Source organism: Anarrhichthys ocellatus, unplaced genomic scaffold, assembly GCF_004355925.1.
Source record: "Anarrhichthys ocellatus isolate YVR2014 unplaced genomic scaffold, GSC_Weel_1.0 scaffold30, whole genome shotgun sequence".
NCBI classification, from domain to species: Eukaryota; Metazoa; Chordata; class Actinopteri; order Perciformes; family Anarhichadidae; genus Anarrhichthys; species Anarrhichthys ocellatus.
The window spans coordinates 1,065,434-1,083,665 of NW_022280060.1; the positions used below are offsets into that span (position 1 = coordinate 1,065,434).

An 18,232-nucleotide genomic window follows, 5' to 3' on the forward strand; every position below is an offset into this window, starting at 1 on the left:
CTGTAAAAATACCACGCATTATCTCGCTCTTCAAAGCATGAACACATCCTCTGTTGTGCACAACCAACTGATTTACATTAACAGAAAAGATGATGCTGTATAATAATGCTCTAACAGGATTGATGGAGCTGGAACCTGCTGGTGTTTTTACTTATATTATACATGTCTCTCTGGATAACTCTGAGTTGCTAATTAGAATTTACAGTATCTATTCACTACTGTCTGTCATGGATATGAGGCGCAATATCTTTACATGGATTTTGTTATCACAAGGATGGATTGGAGTTAATGAATCTGCAGGATTGAGCTGTTTCTTCGAATAAAACAGGATCTGTGCACACAAAGTAGGGGAGGAGACATTTTTGACTTTGAAATCATGCATGAATGTCAGGGTGGCATATGAGTGAATACGTTTCCTCTTAACTCCGTACATTGGGTCAACATGATAAGTCAATTTTAGCCAGAAACCTCACACAGACCCTTATCAAATTGCCTGAACTTCAAGTCGTCCATATGTAACTTTACTATAAGTGGTTTGAAAAGCATTTGTCCAATCTGTGTTAAAATCCTTTAAAGGTACAAGAAAGACTAAATCAAGTTTAACCATTCTTAGTGGTAATTTCACAACATTTTGTAAAATCATTAGTAAGCACTAATCTGACCTGCTCTTGATCTGTGTCGGTTCTTCCCTCCCAACAACACTCTTCTATCGTCTGTGTCTTTATTTCTCCTTGCACCATTGTTAAAGCTGTGACTGACCTTTTCTGTGGCAGCCTGTCTAACTACCCTGGAGTATATGATAGCTGGAGGATAGGCTTTAATTGACGTGATAGCATTCTTGAGGTGTGTAAGGTGAGGGAGAGGAGTAGGTATGGAGAAATCTTGAAAGTAGAAAGGTTACGCTGTAGAGAGGTCTTTGTCATCTAAGCTCATGAAGAGACATTTCCAACCTTGAGCAATGATGGGAAAGGAAACAGAAGGATTTCGCTCTTTATTTATACACACAGAACCACTACATTCTATCCAAGTTTTGAAATTAGGCTTAGAAGGTCTGTTGTCACATTTTATGATGTCATCAGCCCAAACAATTAAAATAAATGTCCTTTAACAAAATCCTTAATTTTGATAATTTCATTCAACACATTAAAGTGACAATATACAACATTCAGAGCATTGGTATAGCAGCAAACAACTATCTGCTATGTAAAGTGGAGGAATGTCTACCTGAGCAGAGAATAAAGTTGTTATCCGAGCTTACTTGCTATTTTGACGTAGCCCGGCCGTGCGTAGATTTTAGTGCATGTTTCTGCTCGTGAGCCCCACTGGGTCGTACGGCGGTTGAAGCTGATAACCTCATCCTGACGGACAGCTTCGTCGTGTTCTGCTAATCTCGTATTATGCTATTATTGAATCGACTTTCTTTAATGAATATAACTCGTCAGTGCAGGCTTCCGTGTGGCAAGCAGGGAGCAAAAATATGTTGACACTAATCCTACCACCACTGGAATCTAATTCTACAAATAGTATAATGCTATTCCCTTGATTATAACTGTTGCCAACAATGTTATCTTCACCTCACCTGTCTCTCCTCTGCTCCGCTCTGTGTGTTTGTGTGTGTGTGTGTGTGTGTTTGAGAAAAGCTTCTCAATGAACGGTCCGCAGACATAACTTGTTCAATGTAGCCCGCCTTTAAGCTCCACAGTCAATGAAACACAAGAGCAGAGGCTATTATATATAGAGAGAGGAAACACTGATTAGTGTAGCCTAATCTTTATTTGAAAATATGTTGAAATGTCTGGTTTAAACAGAATGAATAGACAGAATTCGAATGGTGATTTAGAATTTGGATGTCAACGTTATGAAGGAAGCTTTGAACTATTCGGTACAGCCCTAAATATGATCAGTTTATCACTTCAATAGTTTAAGGACTAAAAAAGTAATTTTGAATATCCTCAGTAGAACCATGTTTCACTGCCTGACTGCACCTGATTGAGCCCAAGTCTTTTCTACGACCTTTACATCGGACTGTATAGATTTCTCTCTCTCTCTTCAGATGAAAACAAAGCAGGGCCAAGCCTGAAAAAACATTCCACTAGCCTGCTTCAAGTACCACGGACATGCAACTCTTATCTCAACAGCTCGCTTATCTTGTGTAAGCTGGAACAAGATAAATCGTATTTAGTAAAGTCTCAACTCTAAATGAACTTGAGAGAATTTATTTAAAAAATACATTTAATAGATTTACAAAAAAAGAAGAAAAGTATTTTTAGTGTCTCCACATTATTTGATGACTATCCGCTGAGATGAATTACCGTTGAGTTTTCAGCGGACCAGAAATAGAAGTGGATCGTGATTCATTATCTCGACCGAACGTTTATTTCCATTCATCCATCCAGAGACTTGTCCGTAGTGCAGCTCATGGTGTGCATTGGTGCGTTCGTTTTCTTGGCTTACATGATTGAGCCACATCACTTTCTCACACAGCTGGGCATTCATTAGAGCTGGAACAGCAGGCAGCTGCTTTCTAGGAGCAGATCTCTTTTAGTTGAAGGACACTTTAGCATCTACAGCACTTTTTACCACTGGATTTTGATCCATGTTACACTTGCCCGCATTCGTTTATCTTAAATCCAACAGATCCTTTGTTTTGCACACCGCTAAATTGTGCAATGACCAGTTTGAGTAAAAAGTTCGAATGGTGTGTTCACAACAAAGGCGTTTACATAAAGAGTCAATGCAAAGATGGGAATGGACATTTGCATATTTGCATATTTGCGCAAATTATGTCGCAACCCAAACTCTATGATTTGTACAGAGACCAGACGAAAATCTATGGGTATAAACCATATCCTGTCTATGGTACATACAATATCGTTGCTGGCCTATTTATGCCTGGATGGTGTTATTTTTGAGTGTTAATGGTGCAGCTACAATGTCAGCATAGCCTAGCACCGATCTATCTGAACTTCATTCAGAATACAAGCATTTTAAAAGTTGTTTGCTTGTTGTCTTGCGGACCTCACAAAGCATGATTTCAGACTTTTGTTGTTTGTTTTCTGTAGTTATTTCGGCAACCTTTTTATCCATTTATTGCAGTTAAAATCTGTTTATTTTAGATTCATATCGCTGTAGTAAACCAGCCGGCGTCTGGCTTGCTAGATAGAGTAAAAACAGGAAACATGCTAAAATCTGACCTGAGGTGTATAGATTAATCCAAATGAAAAGAAAAAACTATAGTACAGTGTAATCAAAGAGAGGGCATTGCATAAATCTTTTGCACACATTCCCATCTGGGAGATTCCCAGTACAACCACTGTCCTCTATTGTTTGTCACTACTGGACCAGAAGGGAGTTAAGCACCTCGCTCAGGTTCACCTTGATGAGAGTTTTTAGATGTGGAGAAAAACCTCACTCATCCTCACTCATTACTTTTGGCAGGCAGTCCAGAGGTTAGAACCAGTGACTTTCTAATGAAAGAAAATGCCCTCTCCTCGCAGAGAGAGAAGATGTTTCCTGCTCCAAATTATCGTTATTAATATCATATTGCCATCAAAAGTTAAATATCAGTCGACCTCTAGTAAACCCTGAACGTAGACGTAAACGCAGAAGTATAAATACATCGTGAATGTGTACAGCCCCAATGTCCTTCCGACTGTGCCATATTACTGACTGACTGCCGCCTCTTTCTTTTTGTGGCACCTTTGCAGAGGGAAAAACATTTTTCTCTGCCTGCTCGTAGAATATTGCCTACTTGCATTTTAAGACATCTTGCTCATTTTACAAAATTTCCGACCAGTCTAGATAAAAATGCCCCTGAGGAAATAAGGTCCATTGTGATGACAGCCTCAGAAACTGAAGTTCCAAGGTTTGATATATACTGTATATGGTTTCTCTGAGTTTCTTCACACTGTCACGAAGGGGAAAGAAGCATGAGAGACCGTTCAATTTAATCAATCTAATCTGTGTGGGATGATCCGACACAAACATACCACACACACACACAGATAAAAAGCGTCAACAGTGCAACATAACAACGATCTCTGGTATCTATATTACTTGAAATAGACATTCCCACAGCCAACAAGCCTTTAACTGACACACAGGCCTCCTTCCCTGGAAACAGACACAGTCACAGACATGTAGAAACACCTACACTCTCATTGCCTCTGTCAGTGATGGATTATGCTGAGAGAGCAATGGATTGGAAGAAACAATGGAACAACGTTCATCTTGCCACAAGAGATGAGGGTTGTAGAAATAAATGTGTACCTATTTAAACAAGGGAATATCGTGACATATATCTTTGTTTTGCTTTGTCTTTTTGACATCCTCAACACATTTCCCACCATACCAATAACTAGACTGTCACATCATATTGAAACATCTGTTTATCTCTTTCAAGGTATTTGTTCCAACTGTGAATTCAGTCCCATTGTTACTTCTCCTTCGCCCCATTTTCATATCCCTCGCTCACTCTCTAAATGGATGTGAAACTTTGCCAGTAAAAGTTATGTATTATTTAAACAAAGGAGAGGTTTAATTCAGAGTCTTTCATATATAGGTATATTAGTCATATTTGTCATGTAATTTGTTTTCAGGTCTGTCTTGTTAACAAGATCTTGATCTCAATGAGAATTCCTTAATAAAACAACTCACTCGCTCACTAATTACTTTGATATTTCCAACTAATGCAACATATATCACAGACAGAATTATTCTACAAGACCTTTAAATCAATGCCAATCAAGTCGGACAACTGTGTCGAAAGTTATGCAAGAAAATGTTTTCAATCTTGTTCCATATAGAACACCAAGGCGATTTTATGAGGTAAATTGTCCTCAGGAGGCGACCCAGGCATTGTTCATTTCCTGCATGTGTGGAGGGAAGTCAGGGGGAGGAGAAGGGCCTTCGACCTATTCCCTGGCACACTGCTACAGCCACTGTGTAGCAATTAATCACACGTCCACGCCATGCCTCGTTACCTACACTTGTGTGAACATGCCTGCATGTCCGCGGGCATACAGATACAACCACATACTTTATGAACAAGCATGAACTGAGATGCACATGCAGTCATAGCAGGATTGTTGGCCTGTGGGACTGCTTCAGGTGAGGAGCCGGTTCTGCTCTGCTAACGAAACCTTCCTGCCTTTGGACCTGTCAGCTGGTGTACCCTTGAACTCCGCATACATCCCATCTGTACACCCAGCTCCTCTCTGTGCTCCGCACTGCAGCCCAGCCCTCAACTTCTGCCAGAGAATTCATTAACTGCAAGTCTTGAGAGTATTTATAGAAATTCAAGGCAATTCCCTCTCACCCAACAGACAAACTCCTACAGGAAGTTATGGTGCATAGACACTGAAACACACCACACTGGATTTGAAATACACTTCAATGAAAGTGGTAACTCGCCTCTTGCCCGCTGTAAATCCATCCGCCTCAAAACACTAAACAAGCTCCACAAATGTTCCGTCCGTCTTTGCAAATAATGTTAAATTGCCACATTTTTCAGCTACAGCATCGTTATCCTCCACACTTCATCCCTCATTCAGCGTGTACAAATAACATCAAAGATTCCTATTACCACTCCAGCCTTACACAAGAGAGCTTTGGAGGGACAAATTATTGGTTCATGCGGCAAAAAGCTCTTGAAATTAATTGATGGGGAATTTGAGAAGCCTCAGTTTCATTTTTTTGACTTTTGTAAACAGCTTGCTGCTGTAAACTGTCGGGTAGCGCTCGGTTGTAAATCGCGGGCTGTGACGAAGAGTGTTGAAATTGTCATTAGCGGCGATCATAAGAGGGAGGTAATTGGTATTTGTGGATACATGATAATTGGTGTGATAATATTCAGACCTTGGATTTCTGCGGAGTGTTCTCCAGCAGTTATCTGACAAGATCACCGACTCAGAGAGGAAGATCTATTGTGTAGAGCTGAGGGTGAAGATAGAGTTGTTAGTTTCAAATCCACAGGCAGGATGTCTGCAAATCAAGAGATGCTCTGGCTCGAGGGGCGTAACAGATTCTCCTAGTGATGAGAATAAGGCATGATGAAGACGAGAGCAGCGTTTCATGTGTTTCCCATGTAGCAACTGCCTTTGGATATACCTCACTTCTAATGTGTAAGTCTGTTCTCACTATCGGCTGACTGTAGCTGCTGTGCTCTGAAAAGCACGAAGAGAGAGACAAACGTAACATGCACGAGTGTGTCTTTGTTTTAAAACTGTAAAGTGATTAGGCAGCAGAAAATTGCATGAATTTGACAGATTATGAATGTGATTCAAAAAGCTTTTATTTAGAGGTTGAATTAATTTGGAGAGCGTTAGTAGCCGACTGGTTACAGTGCATGTCACTGCCTTTGTTGCATGTCAGACCTCTTTTTCTTTCTAAAATTAAGTCATTGCAAATATAAAAATATTCAAAGTCGATTATTAGAAAAATCAGGAACACTTTTGCTAATTGTTTAATCCTCTTGGCTACGACGGCCATTGTGTCCGTGCGAGTTAAATTTCATCATCCTGTCCTTACTACCAGCGACTGTGCATGTGCTAGTAAAATAAACTGGACGCTTGTTTTGTCTACTGTATGTGATGTATTCCCCATCCTTGGTTCTATTCTCGCACACAGTTTTCTTTTTTCTTTTTATTCAGCCAAATAAAACCAACAAAGAATCTCTCCTGCTGTCAGTGACTCGCCCTCATTTCTTCTAGTGTGCATGTGAAGAACAATTGCCCACAATTGCAGTACATATAGAAGCACATGCGTATCAGCAATTGTGTGTGGGAAACACGATTACCAAATTTCATAGCAATTTATCTTAGAATACATGTCGAGACATTTCACTAAAAGCCCAAAATGTCAACCTCATGGTGGCCCTTCAGCGGAGGTATTCAAACTGTTAGGGGGGCCTCTCCAGTGGACCGAGAGTGGCTCGAGAGTTGTTGTTTGTTCACTAAAAATGCCAAAGGTTTGCTTATATTCCTTGTTCAATATCTTTTAAACGTATTGTCTTTGGCAGATTAGTTGCTGATATCTATTATTTCTTTTAGGAGTAGTGGAAGAAGCATTTAAGTACAGGTCAAGAAGAAAAACAGCCAAATATTGTTTTTCAGTTAAACTAGTACCACTATCGCATGTAGAGTCACAGACGTAGAGCACTATCTATGTATTTAGTGCCATCTCAGAGGAGGGTCGGCACTAACTAATCACTGGGAAGTGAAAGTGCTGCTCACATCTGCCACGGTGAACCGCATATTTGTTTATCAACTGTTCCCATCCATGATAGCTCATACCTCTCCCCGGAGGACCAAACACATGCTCTCTCCTCTCCGCCGCTGAGACGAATGGTTGCTGGAGCAAATTAATTCCCAGTTGGAGGATGACTGTAATGAATGGGTTGGGCGAGAGACATGGATGGGCTACCCTTTCTTCTGCACAGCCCTCTGCTCCCAGTAACAAAGATGCTGAGGCTTGTCCTACTTTTGTGGGTGGAAAAAATGTGGCTTAGTACAGTAGCTCAGGAGACTCTCCATGTGGGGCTGCCGTGTTAACTGACTTGGAGCACAAAGACACCCAGAGGAAATCTACCAACAGAGAGAATGATGTAGAGCTGTGAAGCTGTGAATTTGGGTGCTTCACATTGATTATATCCCTTCTCAGATGCAGGCTTCTTGTTTGAGAAAGCATGATACACCGTATTGACATTTGGTCTGTGTGTGTGTGTGTGTGTGTGTGTGTATGTGTGTGTGTGTGTGTGTGTGTGTGTGTGTGTGTGTGTGTGTGTGTGAGAGAGACAGAGAGTCTGTAGTTCAGGCAGAGTCAATCCCATGACATTCAGTTTGAGACTAATTATGTCGAGTAAGGCTTGTGAGCTGGTTCTTTGCAATGGTGTAGGGAACACTTCCTGTGTCACCCTTTCTGTCAAAACACAAAAGCACATGTTTATTTGAGCATAAAATAAGCAGCAAAGGTCTGACAGACATGATGTCATTATTTATCTTTTGAGCAGGCATGGGCGTGTCTAGTGGCAAAAAGCTACACTTCTGTAACACGCTCTCCACCTCCGGTACCTCGTGAAAGCTCTGTACCTCAACACTTATTAGCTATTAATGAAACTACAAAAAACTGTAAAAAAAATGAAATAGACAATGTATTGTAATATATATAATATAATAAAGATATGAAAATAGAGTTCCAACAAATCCTTTATTGAAAATGAAAAGGCATTCTTGATCTTGTCGTTGCAAAACGTTTTTATTAAAATGAGATATGTAGGATTTGTAAAGTGTAGGACATCAAATCCCGTCTTTTTCGCCACCTCATGCTAAAGCTATCGGGTTTCCATCAGAAAAGTTAGGCCTGGTGGTAAGTATCTTTAGATGATGGCCAACGACCCGGCGGGGTCAACGTAAACGTAGGGCCTACAGTATCTGATAACAGAGTCGTCAGCAGCGCTGCCATCAGCAGGGTTCGTGCCAGAGGTGGAACCTTAGTTGTTAGTTGGCAAGAATGTTGATAACATTTCCTGAAGCTGGTATATTTGTGGTTTAAATTGTCTGTTTATACTTTTTTCGTGGGATCTTTTCGGACGTTTAATATATTTTATTCCTGAAAGGTTGTGTCTGATCGTCAGTCTCATTAAGACTGCGGCTTTCAGAGAAAATCTTTAATTGGCTCAAACCATAACAATCAATAATGGAATAGAGTTGCTCCAATTGGATTGTGGTAACCTTTAGCAGAGCGCCAGCGATCAGCCAATAACCAGTGCAAGGTTATTAATAGGAAATTACATTTTAGGCTATATTGATTGTATTATACTGAATAATGAGGGCAAAGTAAAGCATACTTTAATTCATAGATAGTGAAGATTAGATGGTCACCATAACATCAACATAATATTTTTGGTGACATTTCTTTTTTTTCAGCTTCACTTTATGCTTCACTTTGGGTTTATGAATCCTTGTCAAAACGCATCTGAAGATGTAAACAAGTCTATGTAATCGGTTTAAGAACGCGGCCTTATTAGTTCCTGACAAGTTAACATTCCCAACAGTCTGCCTTGTGAGGGGCACAGCAACGGGACATGAATATGCAGGAAGCCCAATCTCATCATTTCAATCCTGTCACAGCTCTGGATTTTGAGTTTTTTTTGTCTGCGTTAAATCAGGATTCTAGCCGTGGATTCGATTCTCAAACAGGGAAGAGTGATAGACACTATAGTCTCACACACATACCTGCACACAGACACACACTCCTACTGTCAAACTGACTATAATGAACTGTAGCACAGTGTATGAGACACAGGAGGTCATCTCATCATCTCAGTCAGACAGAAATAATTCATCATGTGAAATTGAAGAGGACTCGGAGGGACAGATTAGGGACTTGATTAAAGTTTACATACAATAAACATAAACAAAACAATTGAAACAATTGACAATCACTTTTCACTGCCTTCATCCCAATCTCCCATATCCCCTTTCATCATTCACACCCACATCTGACCCAATGTTCATTTTTTCACTTCTAATGATTTTATAGGATGGATGGGTGGCTGTTACTAGGGCACAGATGACAAAAGGAAAAAAAAAAATTCCCACGCTATGTTAGCAAGAACAACAACCCCTCAATCAGTTTATAGCACAACTGCTGCTGATGTATGCTTGAATCCCTCTTAGTCCCTCTATTCTGCTTTATGAGCTCCAAAGGCTGCTCAAAGCCTCTGTAGAGCCTCAACTACCCAACCAGGGAGAAGGACAGATCCCCCTCCGCCAGTAACTGAGGACTGGATGCCAGCCATCTTGGTGAGCACAACGGCACAAACAAGAAAGAGACATACAATACACACAAGCAGTATCAAATAATGTCACGTGTGTGAACGTTTCAGCTCAAATTTCATAAGCGTGAACAGTTTGTCAAATAACTTTCCAATGCAGACAACTAGGAGGCTATTGATTACAACTCAAGGTGTGGGGATATTAGGTATTAAGTTCTGCCATGCTTGCGAGTTTTTACTCAAGTCCTTCAAGACAAATTAACTTTTCCAACACTCTACTCTACAGAAAAGCCATTGCTGTCATACCTGCTGGCTCCTCCAATAGCAGAATCCCATTGAACCATTGGAAGTATTTGGGATGAAAGCTGAACTTCAGTGGCAAAACCTGCCATGACATCTGTGTAATGCTCGCTGTTCTGTCTATTGGAAATAACAGCTTTGCACGACTTTCATAAAGTGCCTAACAAGCCGCCCAGCTGCAACGACAACCCAATGCGAAAACAGGTTAAATCCATCTTCTACCGCCCCCTGTAGTGTGTGCACAAAAAGGACAACCGAGTGTCCCTGTTCACTCGTCCGGGCGAGTTAGCAGCGACGATGTTGCGTGCATTGTCGTGGACACATGAAGCCACTTTCCCGGTAAGTCTACGCCACATCAATTAGTTAGCTGCGAGATTGTCAACTATGCGTCTGCCTGGTATACTCTGTCAGGTAAAGGTGGACCAGCTATTCTCATGTTAGTGACAAGCCTCCCCTCAAAGTATTTGTTTTACTTTTTAATTGATAGCATTAATCAGTCAATATTCTTATTGTCGGTAAATGTTTAATTATTAACATCCCTAAAGCAACTAGCTTCTTTTGAAGAAAAGATTGCGTTCCTGTTTGAGTAAGAAGGCTGAAAAGAGAATCATTCTTCAGTTAAACAATTTTTGACATTTTTGGGGGGGAAATAAATTCAGAGAAAGAAAAAAGGAAAAAACTATTTACCTCCTTGACGCTCGATCTCACAAACCTTCCAGATCAACTTTACATTTCTTCTGATGTTAAACGATGGCCTGTGTCTAGTCGGCTCCTCTCTTTCTAATTATCCTTTGGTGTGAAAATACATCTTTCTTTAATATTTTCACAGTGCTCATTTCTCAAAGAACTTATGAAACTATTCTCCAAAATACAGTGACTGATGAGCTTTGGACTCAGCTATCTGTCTTGTCGACATTTACTTTCCTTCCCTACCGCACGTCCCCAACAAGGAGAGCAGTACTGTCTGTACTGTAGAGCCTAGGTTCCAGCCGGATACCACCTGATTTCACTCATTATCCTGGCTCCTGAAATAGTCAGGCCTATTAAATCACTTTTAATCAAGACCATGGTTCATCAAATCAAGGAGGCTTTAAAATGGTCTCAGTGGGAAAAGCGTTTTAGACCCCTTTGTCATGCCTGTAGCTGACCACCTCGGCTGTGGGAGAAGTCTTGATGAAAGCCTCTTAGTGCCACTTTAGTAGACTTAAACCAGAGTTCACGAATGATGGCCTGTTAGACCTGATGTTCACCTCTAATTGATGAATGCTTGTATTGTGGCGTGAGGTGCATGATTGCATAGACTCCTGCTGATATTGTGATGCCCTGTTGACTTGTCTGTGGATTGCGGTGCTCTGTTTTTACTGCCTGTTGCTTGATTATTCTGAATCTGCATCTCTTCCTCCATTAAACACTACTTAATTTTCATTTTGGCATTAATTGGAATATTTTAAATAATTAGAACTTACAACAAGTTATTTTGCATTTCATAAACCACATCGGATGATTGCTGATTAACTGCATTTTAATGTGTCTATAAAGTCAAGTTGTGACAGGAATGTGAACTCCAGTGACAATAATCTATCAGGGCTTTGGTTTACAATGAGGAGAAACGAGAAACACAAAGGGATGCACTAGGTTGCCACAAATATCCATTCCACCAAAACAGAACAAAAAACTGGAAACGCAAATAGAGAAAACTGAATCTGAACAACTCAGCAATTTTTTATATTGTGTCAGTAGCCTATTTACTCTTGCAGAGCTCTGGAGGATAACCTCTAAACAAATTATCTTTCACCCAGGGAACCAAACCTCATAAACATATCGGCAGCTAAGCGAAAAGATGGTGTGAGCGAATGAGATCTTTTGAGACTTGATCTACTTCTGATCAACGATAGCATCCATCAAAGTTCTTCCCTGGGGAAGTTGGAATGTTGTAATCAAATTATGTAATCATGTTATGCTTAAGAGAACAAATATCCAAAGGCCTTGGAGCACCACTTCCATTAATCCAGGATGTCTTTTATACTTACAGTACAAAGACTTCCGTAATCAGATTCACTGTAAACATGAATACCAAAGCAGGGAAACCGCTAAAACAATTACTTTGCAATCTAGTCTTTCTTATATGAAGTACGTCAAAGAGAAAATATACGGTACGTCGACTCTTTTGTAGCTTTTTGTTTGACAAAGATTAGCAGCAGTGCTGAATCAGCTCGCCTTCAGTTGCACCTTCACAGGAAGAGCAATGAGGCTGACATCCACACTTTTCTTTTCTTTACCTGCATCAATCATTTCCAACACTTGATACAGTAATACAGTAAGGTGATCCTCTGCTCACAAAAAATGACGCATTTTGTTTCATGCACAAGACAAATCTGTACTTTAAAATGCTAAAAAATTCCCTTTATTCACACATGCTTGTGAGACTTTTAAAACAAAAAGCATGATTGGAGTAATTGAAGACACAGGTCCAGCGTTATATTTCTGCCGAGCAGCACTCATGATATCACCCATCTACACCAGCCAACCATGAGGACGAGATCAGGCGTTGTTTGTGAAACTCATGCCAAGATATTTGATCCAACCAATATCGTATCATTGTGTGCAGATCTGTAGCAATTATGCAAACATGCCATGAGTGTTTTATGGAAAAACCTTACGCTCCACGGGTGATACCACCACATTAACCCACACGTATCAACACACCAGGTCAGCGAGAAAATAAAATGTAAACGAATGAACAATACTGTCACAAAAAGAGACTTTTCTTGTTCCCACAGCCAACTGCTTCCTGAGCAGCAACACTATGAGCTGATGAATCGTGCCTACTGACCATCGTGAGAGCCTAATAAATGAGAACTTACAATTGTATCTACGTTGAAGCGGAAATCTGATAGCTGTGATTATGAGCGACGGACATGTTACATGAAGAAGTATGTACAGTATGAGCTTCATTTAAAATTCCAAGCTATGGCTTCCAGCCCTCAATGATTTATGCCTGAAGCCTGCATTCAGAGGTCACATCCACACAGGGAAATATGAAAAAAAGTTCTTATGCGTACCCAACATTGATGTAATGTTTTACTATATTTTACCGTGATTTAGATCAATTACATGCAAGATACATAAAAGCTAACTTGAAATTCTGTTCCTCTTCAAAGAGAGTTCTGAAAGCATTGCGCCTCGCCTGAATTTGTCTTTTTCAAATACAGCCTTTGCACAAAGAACATGATAAGGTTCAAAACAATAAATACAGAAGAGTTCCATGTTAATTAGAACGTTAGATGTAACAAACCACCCATTCGCCACACAAGCAATGTGTTTGTCTCTCTGACAAAGTTCTGGCTGTATTACTTACAAATTCTGGTAACTCTGATTTCATATGCACACGCACACTTGACTTCAAGGAGAGATTGTTGTCAACATCAAGATAAATCCATCAGTTACACAAGCGAGCGTCGTGGCAAAAGAACCATTACCGACAGATTGAGCGCCTGCTTTGCATTCACCGGACATATGCTGCTAAATTAGCCCTGTGTAATGGTCGAGAAGGAGCCGCATGTTGTGTCAGATAAGGCACAGTGTTAACCCATGCATGTGATGAAAACCATATAAACTGTGAGATGGTTGAAACAATATGAGATGAAACATGGAAAACTGTGATTAAAGTAGAATCTGTGTTTGAACTTTGATTGTGTCTTTACATATACCATAACTCAGTGTTACAGGCTTTTCATTCACCCTTAACAAACACAACGGGGGTAATCCAGGCAAGAGCTGCCGACCGCCTTTTCATGCATTTTCAATGAACACTGCTGCTTGAGTAATATATCATGAAATATTAAATGTTGACCTTTTAATGCTCTCGAGTACTGACTCAGGAGTGGTCTTTTATTACATAATCAACTGTCTGGGAGCTGCAGTTTCTCTGTCAACCAACAATCAACGATTCTTATACAGAGAGGAGGCTATCATTTTCCACCGAACTATATGCTAATTGTGTTCAAATGAAAATGTGTGATTATAAACTGTTAATATCAGTTACATAGGCCTACTGTAGCGCAAGCTATTCATGTATCTAGCTATCTTGTCATGTTTTAATTAAACACGTTGCACCTTCTTGTCCCAATGTATGGTGTCTGAGGTGAGTTTGAGTCTCAATGCGTGATGCAACACAAAGTATATTGTTAACACTGTAGTTTGCTATATGGGAATTGACGGCAGATTGCGTGACGTCACGTGAGCATAAGCACGCCCGATAAGAAACGAATGATTAGTTGGCCCCAGTGTGAAGGCTGCCCTGACTATAGGCGCACCTCCTGTTTACATTTGACATGCACCTGCACGTGCAAGGGGCGCGCTGCAGTAGCTCACTCTCTGTGTTTTCTCAATGACTATTGTAAATTATGCCGGCTGTGGCTGACTAAGTAGGCTAGACTACACGCATTTGTAGTTCCATGGTCATCCCTTCCAAGCAATTTAAGCAATTTGTCAGCTATGTGTTCAAAGCAAACGTCCCTCAGTTAGGTTGCCCATTTTCAAAAACAGCGACACGTCTCTGTTGTCAGAGTATATAGTTGGTTGATCTCTACTCGCCTCGGACTAACCGTTATTACCTAAAATCCCTTAAATAAAAAAAAATGCCCTCGACACAAACTAAGCTGCATGTAGAAGTCCGCCTTGTTCACATCACTTAATTTGCTTCATCACAGCTAAATAGTTCGTTCTAATGGAAAAGGAACACGCAAAAGAGGCTGTCTTTCTTACCTGTAAATGGCCCTGGTACATATTGAGCACACAGTCAGTCGCGGATCTCCGTCAGCGGATCTTTGGACTTCTTCCAGACTTATGAAGCAGACAGTCGGACTGGAAGTGTTGACATGAAAAGATGTAGCGGAGTTTGTTTTTTTTTGGACAGGAGGTCCGGAGGATCTCACAGAGAGGAGCTGTCCTCTCTTTAGGTGCTGAAGCTGACACTTTGCGCTCTTCCAGGATTTCTGTGCGCAGGGACACCGAGGCGCGCCTTGCGCAAGAGGAGCGCGACGTCGGACCTCACTTTTACCTTTCCTCACAGTGTGCTGACGCTGGGTTATGACAAGTACAAGCCTTTGGAGTCCTTGTTGGGGGGGGGGGGGGGGAATCACCGCGATTTAAGTCTTCAACCCTGAACGCATTGCCGTTTTCCACGTATCTCTCCCTCTCTTTGGGTCTCTGACCGCGCTTCTGTCTCCCTCTCTCCTCTCCTCTATCGGCGTGGGTCTAAATGTTTGGACGCTTCTCGGGGTTCATTCTCTTCTTATAGTGCGCTCCTCTTTCCCGTTTGCTAACTACTCCCTCTGACCCAGCCCTCTGGTGCCTCCTCCAGTGCTGACGTGCTCCACAAGGAGGCACACAAGAACATTTCACTCACACTTCAGAGCTTGTTGAGAACACACACGTGGAAAGTGTCCAAAATGTGCACACAATTTCATCCAAATCTGTAGTTATTGAGCATATCTTTTTCCTTTGTGTCCTGCAAACAATACATAGCAAGTTTATTTAAAGTGCTTCTCAATCATTCTTTCTAGATCAACAATACATAATGTTTTGGTAAATTTCTGTGGTTGTTCAATTGTTGAAACATATGTTTCCGTTCCTCAGTTATTATGCAACATATTGTGCAATTTCCTAATTAAATGCGAAAAGCAAACTGCATACAGCACACATTATGTCTGAAAGAGTGTGAGATTTGCATGCAAAGAGCAAATTAGCTGTTGTTCCCAGTTGTCCAATTAGTGGAAGAAAAGATTATACAACCAAAACTTCAAGTCAAATAGTTTTACAGGTAATTATGTAGGAGAACTAGAGCAAATGATCTGGTGTGAGTGGAGGTACTTTAACCACAGCCATGTTGGCAAACACAATTTATCATCCTTTATGTAGTGAAAAGGTTATGAATGAAGTTTTAACAAAATGGGACATTTTTTATCTTTTCTCCAAAGTCCTGCTTGTTCATAGTTGTGCAAACCCACCACGTGACTGCAAACTTCAGTTTCCCAAAATAAGTTCCAGACCTATGAAATAAGAGACTCCTGACCAGTAGGCTAATCAACTTTTCTCCAGGCCGGCTGCTGGACGGCACAGGCAAAAACTGTAGGTGGCACAGCATGGAACTAAATTAAACATGAAAAAATAAATAAATAAATAGATTAACATATAACAACACCAGGTAATGTGCCAGGCAATTTGCGACAGATTGTACACAGAGATGCCCCTTCCACGTTTTCAGTATTACCAGCCTCATCAGCAATGCTGGTGTTGTTTTCACCTTGTGAGTCTGTGTGAGTCATCATGGCAAAATGTGGTCCTGGTAAGGCTGGTTATTATGTCTGTCTGACAGATTTTGTCAATGGGACAGCATCACAACTGTGCTAAATGCAGTCAGGAAACTTTGCAGATCAAAGTTTTTTGACGCCACAAAACTTTACAGGTGTGTAGTTGAGATCAAAATGAATTCCGAATTCGAATAAGGTTGTGGTCACAGCAAGGGCGCCAGAAGTAGGGGGCTAGGAAGTGAACAGAGTTTTAGTTTAGTTTTAGTGGTTTAGTGAATTAAAGCTGCACTAGGCAACTTCTTACACTGGCTGCTCCAAATGCCAGTGAGTAACCGATGATGTGAACCTCATTGTCCAGAAATCATGAAACATTTTTCTGTCGGCTTTCAAAAGGTAAAAGGATCAAATGTTAATGAGTGTACTTTTATCTTTATAGAGCGCTTAGTCGCTCCTTATTAAGAAACGAGTCCTATTACTCTTTATTTTTGTCGGCTGAAAACTGTTACATGTCATCAGACATTTTGGAGTTTATGTGTAAGGCCTACATTTTCACAAAAAATATTAGTTAGTGAAGCTTTAACTTTTTTTTTTGTTCTCATATGAAAGAAAAACAAGTGACACACTGTGCTATATAGCAACCACCCAAACAGTCAGTATTATGTGTTGTGCAACAACAGAAAGGCAGCAGTCCTTCCAATCCGCAGTGTTTTGATATTCTTCATGCCTCACCAGATGAAACCAAATCAACCCTCCAGGCATTAAAATCAGTGTGATTATTAGCCCTTGTGTTTGCATGCCTACACCAGAAATACACAAACATAAATTTGCCAGGCTGTGTGTCAAAATATTCTTTAATATTTGCACATGTTTTATCAATGAATAATGATTACACACTCACCTGATTTGAGATGACAGATGTGCACATGCTGGCCTTTGAATCTATTTTTCCTTTTTTTTGTGTTGTTTTTGTCCTCCATCAGCCATCAATCTCCTCGTGTTGACGGAGACATATGGCGAACATAATCAATGTTAAGAAGAGGGGAATTACTTCTCCGTACTCAGGACCAGACAGTCTGCACTCTCTGACGGACAAGTTATTTCAGTTAAATAGAAATATTCCTTTGAAATGTACCAGCTGAAAGAGAGAGCCACTAAGGTTTCATTGATGCTGAGCAGGAAATTGCAGTTTACTTACACCACAGCAATCTTTTGTTATTTTCAGTCATCACTCCTCACACATCCATGTTCACATTAAACTTTACAGTACCTGCTAACCATCAACATGTTAGCATTGTCATTATGAGCATGCTAGCATGCAGGTGTTTGCTACTATGACTGTAGGTTCTTAGTCTTGTTTTAGACTGGATGGTAAATTATCCAAAGGATTTTGAACATGTTTCACAAGCCACAGAGGTTAAAGAACTGTAAAGAGTGATAAAACCTAAAAATCATCCTACATCGAGTGTGGTTGGAGTTAAAGCACAGTTTCAGTATGTGGTTATCCCACTTATCCTGCTCATTTAAATGCTTTTTCACAGCTCGTTATAAACAAATCTGTCCGAAAACATTAGAATCACCAGACCTAGGGATATGAGGTTTTCATTAGCCAGTGATGAAAGCAGAAACACTACAGGATGTGTGAATTGAGTTTGAATAAAGACACTCAGGCTTCACCTAATTACTTTGGGGAGAGAATCCCACCTGAAGAGGCATGTGTAGTGCCATTTCAGATGAGTAATAATTATGATAAGTTCATGATAATCAAAAGAATTGACACACTTGTTGTTATTTTTTATTTTTTTTTACAGCCTTGTATGATGTATTCACTCCATCATTATTCAAC

The 18,232-nt window shown here is 40.4% G+C and overlaps 1 protein-coding gene across 3 annotated transcripts in view; it reads right to left on the reverse strand.

Moving 5' to 3' along the window:
- The window catches only part of pex5la (peroxisomal biogenesis factor 5-like a), an 80,124-nt gene extending 64,910 nt beyond the window's left edge, over nucleotides 1-15,214 (reverse strand). For all 3 annotated transcript variants that reach the window (XM_031864222.1, XM_031864221.1, XM_031864219.1), the window contains exon 1: nucleotides 14,843-15,214. In XM_031864222.1, coding sequence (XP_031720082.1) covers nucleotides 14,843-14,863 — 21 coding nt within the window. In that variant the 5' untranslated portion in view covers nucleotides 14,864-15,214. The remainder of the gene's footprint in view (nucleotides 1-14,842) is intronic.
- Between the last annotated feature and the right edge of the window lie 3,018 nt (nucleotides 15,215-18,232).